Here is a 9,702-nt window from a genome sequence, read left to right as displayed (position 1 = left end):
CTTTGCCTTTCATTTTTATTTAAACTGAATGGGTTGTTTTGCAGGTGATAGTTTACAATAATTTTAAGGAATTAACAAAGTTCTTAACAAAGTTGATGGAAGAGTAAAGTGTGGCCATAGTAACTCTATTACTGCAACGTGCTTCATTGCCACATGTGGTGACTTTTCAAATGAAAGTGGCACTGATGTTACAATAGAAAAGCTCCTTATTATGGTATGGTTTGACCTGTTTTACCTGCCAATGTATCTGTGTCTTCAGAAAGTGCCACTTTAAAAAGAATTCTAAAGATCTAAAAAGATTCTACAGCTAGTAACAAGATGTTTTTTTTCCATTGAAATTTTTTTTTTTTTTTTTTCTGTTCAAACGGTTTTTATTAAGGCAGAAGGAATGTAGTTCAAAACAATACCAATAGGTAATAGTGGTGCATAACAGATGAATACACGTCAAAATGACATTATGAACAGCAAATAGTAGCATAACAATCAGGTTAAGGAATAGGAAAGGGGCAAGCTGGGCGCCCGGAATACAGGTACAAAGGATAAACACAGTGCACAGGGGCGACTGGGGGTAGGGCAAAAAGGGAGGCCGTAGTGCAGCAAAAGTTGGTGGTCCAGCCACAATAGGGAAACAAATTAGGTAGCGGCCAACTCGAGGCAATAAGGGGGGGGAGAAAAAGAAGGGAGTAAGAGGGGCAAGAAGGATAGGGGGGGGGAGGAAGGGCTAAACAGTGGGGGGTTATGCGGGGGAGGAAGGGTGCCCGGAGGGAGTCCCGGGCCACTGATGTGGTTCAGATCGACAAAGCCAGCGGAGAGTCGGTAACCACAGGTCAAGCTAGTACAAGGGATTCATCAAAGCCTATCAGAAGACAGTTGTCAATCCATGGTTTCCAGAGCTTTTCGTAAGGTATAAGTTTATCCAGCAGGATAGCTTCAGTTTTAGCATGGATCATAGCTTGAGTGACTCTATTTTTCATGGTCAGGAAACAAAGGGAGGAAGTTTTCCAGGCCTTCGCTATGGTCTGTTTGGCAGCCGTGGTGACATACAGGAAAAGTTTAAACTGGCGACGTGTGAGGTCAGGTGGCTTGTGGTTAAGGAGCGCAGAAGCAGGATCAGGGGTAAGGGGTGTGTGGAAGATTGTAGATAAAACCCAATACACTTCGGATCAAAAGGTACGGACCGTGGGGCATTCCCACCAAATGTGTGCATGGGTACCTAGAGACTCGCAACCACGAAAGCAACGAGGTGAGTATTGTGGCACATACTTGGAGACTCTGGCTGGGACCAAGTACCATCTGGTAAGGACTTTGTAATTTGTCTCCAAGGCTACAATATTTGGGGAAGCCGATTTAGTGGCTTGCCAAATTTGGATCCAGTCAGAGTCTTCCAAGGAGAGGTGTAGGTCCCTTTCCCATTTGGAAGCATATGCCGTGGGGGGTGGTCTCTTGAACCGATAGGAGTTGGGCATAGAGATCAGAAATGAGCCCCCGCCTATGCGGGTCTGTTTTGCAAGCCCGTTCAAAGGTGGAGAACGCATGGGAGCTATCGTGCGCCGGTGCGTTCTGGCTAAAGAAGTGTTTCAGTTGCAAGTAGCGAAACAATTCACCAGGAGGGAGGTTGTGGGCCTCACGCAAGGCTGGGAAGGTTTGAAAAGCCCGGGGAGGGAAGAACTGGTAAGCACGTATCAAGCCAACCCTAGTCCACTCGGAGAAAGAAGTCCGGGAGGACCAGGCTGGGTAGAACGAGGGGTTGCGGAGAAAAGAAAGTAGGGGATTATGGGGGGACTGAAGGTGAAAACGACGTTTAAGTCTATCCCAAAGGGTTAGGCTGTGCTTAGTGATAGGATTGGTAACACATCTCCGTTGCGAGGGTGGGAGCCAGAGGAGGTTAGCCACAGAGAGAGGATCACAGTCCATTGCTTCTATGGAGACCCACAATGGGACTTCCTTTGTTGCATGATACTTAGGGAGCTGAGCCAACTGTGCTGCATAGTAGTATTTGGAGAACTGTGGCACCCCAAGCCCGCCTCGGATACGTGGTCAATACAGCGTCGGTCGGGGTAAGCGGGGTTTGGCGTTACCCCAAATGTATTCCAAAGCCCGTTTCTGTAAAATGCGTAAGAAGTAAGCTGGTACCCCAATCTTGGGTAAGATTGACATTTTGAGGACTGTAATTCTCCCCATCCAGGAAAGAGGTAGGGAGGACCATTTGTTCATAAGCGATGTAAGCGTTGATAGCATGGGAGGGTAATTAGCAGAAAATAGCTCAACAGGGTCAGCTGTGAACTTGACGCCCAAGTAGGGGATGTAGGAGTTGGCCCAAGGGAACGGGAGGGAAGACTTGAGGTGGTTAAGGTCTTCGGCTGAGAGGGATACATTGAGGGCTAGAGATTTCCGTGGGTTGACAACAAGGCCCGAGAGTGGTCCAAATTTAGTTAGGGCATCAAGGAGATTAGGGGCAGACGTGAGAGGGGCAGTAAGAAAAAGCAGGACATCTTCCGCAAAAAGGCAGAGTTTATGGTGGTGACCCTCCAGTTCAATTCCACGAATATTCGGATTGGATCGTATGAGGATCGCAAGGGGCTCAATGGCCAAGACAAATAGTAGGGGGGAAATGGGACAACCCTGTCTCGTGCCACGCTCAATGGAGAAAGGGTCCGACCTGTAGCCTGAATAATAGACGTATGCTCTAGGGTTCTTGTAGAGGGCATTCACCCATTGCAGGAAATGGGAGCCAAAACCCCAGCGATCAAGGATGGAGGTGAGGTATGGCCAAGACAGAGAATCGAATGCCTTGCTAATGTCTAGGGAGAGAAAGCAAGAGGGAATTCGGCGTTTCCTGGCAATGTGTGCCAGCAGGGTGGCCCAACGAATATTATCGCCAGCCTGGCGGGATGGGATGAAACCCGTCTGGTCAGCATGGACCAAAGTGCCTATGACCACATTGAGGCGAGAGGACAGGACCTTGGCAAGCAGTTTGATGTCAATGCTGAGTATAGAGATGGGTCTATAATTGGACCAGGAGGTATCATCTGAATTGGGTTTGGGAATCATGGAAATGGCAGCCATGAGCGAATCCGTGTGAAAGGAGTGACCGTCCAGCAGGGAATTAAGTGCCCCTACCAACGGGGGGATAAGAACAGAGGCAAAGCGTTTATAGTATGTAGCAGAAAAGCCGTCAGGGCCCGGACGCTTACGTGGTTTCAAAGTCTTAATTGCCTGTAAGAGTTCCTCAGCAGTAATGGATTTATCAAGATTCTCCCTGTGGGAAGTGGACAGTGCAGGGAGGTGGACAGAAGACAGGAGGGCGTCTAAGCGAGTGCGGTCAAATGTGGAGGGGTCCTTATAGAGCGTGGAGAGTTTATCACGGAAGGTGTGGAGAATTTTAAGGGAATTACAGGTGTATGTGTCCTTAGCCTGCTTAAGGCATATAGGTTTGGGAGTATAATCGGCTTTGCAAAGCGTCAAGGCAAGAAAGGTGTCAGGTTTGTTAGCTTTCATATATAAAGTATGTTTCGACTTTCGGAGTATTTGTTCTGCCGATTCTGAAAGGAGAAGATCAAGCTCAAGTCAAGCTTCATCAAGGGCTTGTCTTCTGGAGGGCGAGGGGGTGGCTTGAAAGTCTGCGGAGGCCTTATAGAAGGCAGCTTCTAAGTGTTGTAGTAAGAGGCGACGTTCCTTACGGAGGTGAGAGGTTAGGCTAATGCAAACCCCCTGTATAACTGGTTTGTGGGCTTCCCACAACATGAGTGGGGACGTGTCCGGATGAGTGTTGGTGGACAGATAGTCAGAAATTGCGTGCTCCAATTCGAGACGGTGGGTCGGGTTAGCCAGCATACCGTCATTGATCTGCCAAGAGCGAAGGTTGGGTTTAGGTACCAAGGAAGAGAAGGAGGAGATGACCGCATCATGATCAGACCAGGCGCAGGGGATGATAGTGGAGGTGGAAAGGAGAGGAGATGTTCCAATGTGGATCAAGATGTGGTCATTTCATGAAAACAGCTTATGTGGATGGGAATAGTGCGTGTACTGTCGTCGGCGTGGGTTGTGTTCACGCCACGTATCCACTAATGAATGTTGAGTTAGGAGTTGTTGGAAAGAGAGGCGCTGAGCGGATAGCGGAGCGGGAGATTTGTCCTGCAGAGTATAGAGTACTTGATTGGAGTCGCCACAAAGCAAGAGGGTACCCCGTTTGTGGGTATCCGTGACAGACAATAGGTGGGAAAGGAAGGCCTGGGGTTTCTTATTAGGAGCATAGTATGAAACTATAGTGACATCCGAGTCAAGAAGCCATCCTAGCAGTATGAGGTAGCGACCCCCAGGGTCTTTTATTTCCTTCTGTAGAGTAAATGGGGTAGTTCTGTGAAATGCTATCAGCACACCCCATTGCTTCGTGGGAGCAGAGGCAGTGTAGACCTGTGGGTATTGGTGACCAAAGTGTTTGGGAGTCAAATTAATGGAAAAGTGCGTTTCCTGAAGGCAAGCCACATGAACCGATAGCGAAGAGAATGATCGGAATGCCTTCACACGTTTGGAGAGGGAATTTAGGCCTTGTACATTAAGAGTAAGAAAGTTTAAGGTGGACATAATGGAGTGCAAAAGTAGCGTGGCAGGGGTAGGAGGCAGGAACGGCGGGCGGGGGACTCTCTCCGAGTGGGGACGGAAGACAGGAGGAGCAGGAGCAAGAGGGCGGGAAAGGGGGAGGAAGGGAAATGGGGGAGAGAAAAAAACTCAAGAATGGAAGGGGAAGGAAGGAAAAAAGAGAAAAGAGGATCCTCTGGAAGGAAGTAAACTTCCCGCCAGGAGGAGTCAACTTGTCCAAGAGATACCAGTCCAAAAAGGTCTGGTACTGAAGGACTACAAGTGGGGTGCAGTGAGCAGTCTCTGGGGTAGGGACAGCCTAGTAGCAAGCATAACGCAAGTGGAGGTAACGAGTCAATAACATATCAGAGCACAAACAGTAAAACTAACCAGGTCAATATGATAGACCCAACAATGAGAGAAAAAAAAAAAATTTGAAAATTGAAGAAAAAGTCCAATGTAGGGAAACTCCGCCACCAGTCTCACCTACAGAAGTGGTACGTCCTGGAGGGTACCAAAAAAAAAAAACACATATGTATATATATGAAAACATTATAGTTACGGTTCCAGGAGGATGCCAAAAATGGTGGCATCAAAGAAAGGGATCAGCAGGGCAGCTAGACAACCATCGTAGTAACAAAGAGCAGGTGAACACCGCGGGGTGTCCTCAGTCCATGGTGTCCTCAGGAGCCGGGGCTGGAGCTGGTGATGAATAGCGACCTCTCTTGTGGATCCCGTGCTGGGAGATAGGATCGTGGTGAGCTTGGGTCTTCTGTGGAGAGGATGATGCAGCACGGTGCTTGGAGCCTATAGGAGAATGATCTGGGGGTGTCAGGTGGAGTTCACGAATAGTACCATGGAGATCCTCAGAAGATTTACATTGGTAAGAGGAGCCTTTATAGGAGAAGCGGACAGCAAAGGGGAAGATCCATCTGTAGGTAATCTTGTGGTGTTGAAGAACAAGGAGATGTGGCTTCATAGCCTTACGTTTAACCAGAGTAGCTTGGGATAAATCTTGGAAGAGTTGGTAACGGTGACCCTGGAAAATTAGGGAATCCCTATTACGGGCAGCTACCATGAGTTGTTCTTTAGTGCGAAAAAAGTGAAGTCTCACTATGATGTCCCTAGGGGGACCGTCATCTGAGCGCGGGGCCAGTGATCTATGGATCCTGTCCATTTCCAAACGCTCTATAGGAATTGATGGGGATAGTTCCTGAAACAAGGCAGTGATGGTGGATTGAAGGTCCTCCACAGACTCTGGGATACCTCTGATCCTGACATTGGATCTTCTGGCCCTGTTTTCAAAGTCCTCCAAGCGGGAGTGTAGGGATGAATTTTCCTCTCGAAGGGCTTCCAAGTCCTCAGAATGATTGCCTGCTGTGAGCTCTAGTTCCTCAGTGCGTTGCTCTAAGAGAGTAGTGCGGTGGCCCACCTCCCTGATTTCCCTGGTGAGCTTGTCAGTAATGGCATCTGAGGTGTTTTTGAGGGCTCTAGTGAGCATCCGCTCAAATTGCTGGAGCAGGTCTGGCTGCAGCGTGTCTCCCCTAAAAGTTAGGGGTGTGAGGCCAAAATCATAGTCTGTCTCACCGTCTGGGTGCAGCGCCACAGGCTTGGTGTGAGGAGTTGCGTGAGGCGAGCGGGTAGATGGCGCCGCCGCCATCTTAGGAGCGGTTTTGAGGAGAGCGTCCCTGATGGATTTATTCTTAAATTTGTTCTTCGGTCCGCCGTAGACCATCGTGGGTTGACCCCAGAGGTCCCTGGCAGCCGGTGGGTCTGTATGTGGTTAGGTTAGCAGCGGTGACTCGTTGCGGAGAGGCTGTAATGCCCCCAGAGATGCGGAGCACTAGGCGGACATGTCCTGCTCAGAGGGGCCAACGGTCATTCGGACCTTCCCAGGGTGAAGGTGAGGTCTGGGGTCCTGAGTCCTGGCCAGGGATGGCGACCCAGGGGTGCCCAGCAAGCGTGAGGGGGCCGGGAAGATGGCGGCCGGGTGCTGACTGACTGGCTGTGGAGATGGTCCTAGAGGTGCTGCGGGGCAGATTAGGGCAGAGGGGGGTAGGTCCGTAGGGCAGGATGGTGAGTGGGTACTTCAATAGTGCCTACCTCCCCTCTGATGGCGGGCCGCGGCGGCCGCGCAGGCCTCGGGGTCCGGTCCGCAGGAAAGTCCCTGGGTTCAGGCCTAGTTAGGCCGCGAGAGGAAATCCTGGTCCGATTTTAAAAAAGTTTTGTCCGGCATTTCCTCCAGGGTCCGGGGAGTCGTGATGGGGTGTGGATGAGCCGTTGGGCTGAGCAGGGAGGGAGGATTGTGGACGATTGAACATGAGCGGCGGAGCTCCTCACAAAGACGTCCGCCTCGGTCCGCTTCCGGTCACGCCCCCCCTAAATTTTTTTTTTAAACCACAAACAACAGAAATGTTATACATTTTCACCGATTTGCAAGCCTGCCTTCCACCCGAAAGCCTCCCCCCACTAATTTTCCATCTAATAAATCTTGACAAGTTGTACAACCATTTGATCTACAGATACATTTTTAACCTTGTCTAAATTATCGTTTGCCAAGAATTTGCTTCAGAACATTTATTGGAATAATCAAATACTGAGATTTTTAAAGAATGAAATGTTGAGCAAGTAGGACTGATATGTGAATTGTGTTGAGGCTTTTTTGTAGCGTTTGATGACTTGTTGGTTCCTGGACATGTTTTTTAAAGATCTAAAATTAGGCAAGTACTATTATTCAGTTCCCTCATAGGGAGAAGGTGCCCCAGATCCTTTAAGTGATGAAGGTGTTTAACTGGAGCTGAGCCTAAAAGGTGATTAAGAGAGATTCCTTATTTTAGATCATTTAAAAAGTGTAGCTGTGAATTTGGACCCAGCATTTATTCAGATGATCCTTTCTTTATTGAGGGTGAATCCTACAGAGATCTTATGGATGCACTTAAGGCCCGTACACACGATAAGAAAATCTGAAGGGAAAATTCGTCCGACGACCGATCTGCCGATTTTCGGATTGTTAGTATGGTGCTTTCGACAGTCAACTCCGACTTTTCGGCCGAAAAAATCCTGATGTGCAGGCTATAAAAATTTTGTCGTCTGTAATACAACGTCCGATTTTCGTCTCATTAGTACAGATTTCGACGGAAAAAAATCTTAAGAGCAAGACTAGGCATGCTCAGAGACGAAATAACACATACAAAACAATCCAACACATGACATCACTTCTGAAGTAGAATTCTGTCGTACTGGAAAATTCGTATGAAAATAACCTCTTCACTTTCCACATCAGACTAGCATGCCACAAAAAATGGACGACGGATTGTTCAATAATCCTATCGTGTGTACGGGGCTTCAGATGTGATTATGTCTTTTAGTCCTATTGTTGGGTATCCAGTTTGAAGATCCCTGTGAAGCCAAGTACTGATTGTGAGCTCTGCTCCCATAAAGTCTATTAAACAAGATATACTTTGTGTGTTATCCTGGCCACTGTAAGAGGTGAGCTAGTGTTTGCCTCACATTCATTTGTTCTGGAGGATAGTCTAAGGCAACCCATACATGCTTATTTTTTCTTAAATTCAACCAGCAGGTTAAATGAAAGAAGTGACCAGATTTCCCCATCCACACACTCAATGTGGAAGGGGAATCACTCTCACTGAGTTCCCCACCATTAAAACACACTGATCAGTGCTGCTGGCTATAACTGGCAGCAGGAAAAACCCAACAGGCTGGTTGTACAGAAGTTAATTGGTAGATCGACTTCTGTACAACCAGCCTGCCCACATGGATTGAGATTCATCTGAACCCCGACTTTAGAGGTGCTTTCTATTTCTCTCCTTAGGTCCCTCATGCAGAAGCAAGTTCATTTATTTCTAGGTTTGTGTGTTACTGATAAATATTTCCTCAAATTTAAAACTCTTATAAAAAATATGTATGAAATTACATTTATACACAATTTAATATTTATTGAAAAAAAAAATTCAAAACGTCTTTGAATAATTTTCTCACAGCTTTTTTTAGATCTTTGTTCCTCAGGCTGTATATAATTGGATTCATCATTGGGGTAACAACAGTGTACAGTAATGATAAGAGCTTATTTAGGGTTTGCGTCTTTCCTCCCCTAGGTGTCAAGTAAACACAAACTAGGGTACCATAATAGATGGACACTACAGTCAGGTGGGAGCTGCATGTTGAGAAAACTTTCTGTCTGCCAGTAATAGATGGGATTTTTAAAATTGTGACTATAATATAAGAATATGATACAAAGATGGTGAAGAATGGAACAATGACAACAATAACACCCAAAATCGTCAGTTCCAAACGAGCAACAGTGGTGTCAGAGCAGGAGAGTTGTAGGATTGGATCAAAGTCACAGAAAAAATGATCAATAATATTGGGACCACAAAATTGTAAATTTGACATGGTTAAAGTGTAAATCAATACTAAAAACAATCCTATTATCCAGCACTGGATGACCAGTATCCAACAAACCTGATAGTTCATTTTCAAGGCATAATGCAATGGTTTACAGATGGCCAAATATCTGTCCCAACTCATCACTGTCAGAAGAAGACACTCTGAACATTCTGTAATAACACAGAAAGAAAACTGGACGAGGCAATCAGAAAATGACATGGTGATATTTTTTACCAAAACAGTGCTGATCATGTTAGGAAGAATATCAGTTGACAGTATTATATCCAATACAGAAAGATGGGAGAGGAAGAAGTACATGGGAGAATGGAGGGCTTTGCTGTAGGACACCAGTGTGATAATCAGGAGGTTTCCACATACTGTCACACAGTAAAGTATAAGGAAAAGAAAAAACACCAAAAATGTAATACTTTGAGGAATCTGGAATCCTAAGAGCTGGATTGTGGTAATCCTGGTCACATTTTTCTGATCCATCTGCTGAAGGCAGAAGATTACAATTTTACAAATCAGATTTGCCCAGTTGCATTAGGATAAAAAAAAACCTTCTATGTGTAGCAGCCTCCCCAGCACCCCCCTATTACTTACCTGAGCCCCATCTCTGTCCAACGATGTCCACGAGTCCCTCAACCGTCCGGGACTCTCCCTCCTGATTGGCTGAGACACAGCAGTGGTGCCATTGGCTCTTGCTGCTGCCAATAA

The 9,702-nt window shown here is 46.8% G+C and overlaps 1 protein-coding gene across 1 annotated transcript; it reads right to left on the bottom strand.

Moving 5' to 3' along the window:
• Positions 1–7,348: 7,348 nt before the first annotated feature.
• LOC309552944 (olfactory receptor 11L1-like) lies at positions 7,349–9,477 on the bottom strand (the record flags this gene model as incomplete). The annotated part of the gene is made up of 2 exons (XM_082253850.1): positions 7,349–7,381; positions 8,578–9,477. 2 exons carry the CDS (start codon positions 9,475–9,477, stop codon positions 7,349–7,351), a joined length of 933 nt encoding a protein of 310 aa, XP_082109976.1.
• Positions 9,478–9,702: the final 225 nt, after the last annotated feature.

This window comes from Pelophylax lessonae (assembly GCF_965119305.1).
Source record: "Pelophylax lessonae genome assembly, chromosome: 4".
NCBI classification, from domain to species: Eukaryota; Metazoa; Chordata; class Amphibia; order Anura; family Ranidae; genus Pelophylax; species Pelophylax lessonae.
The sequence above is the reverse complement of the archived record's forward strand: the minus strand, read 5'-3'. Positions and strand labels throughout refer to the sequence as shown.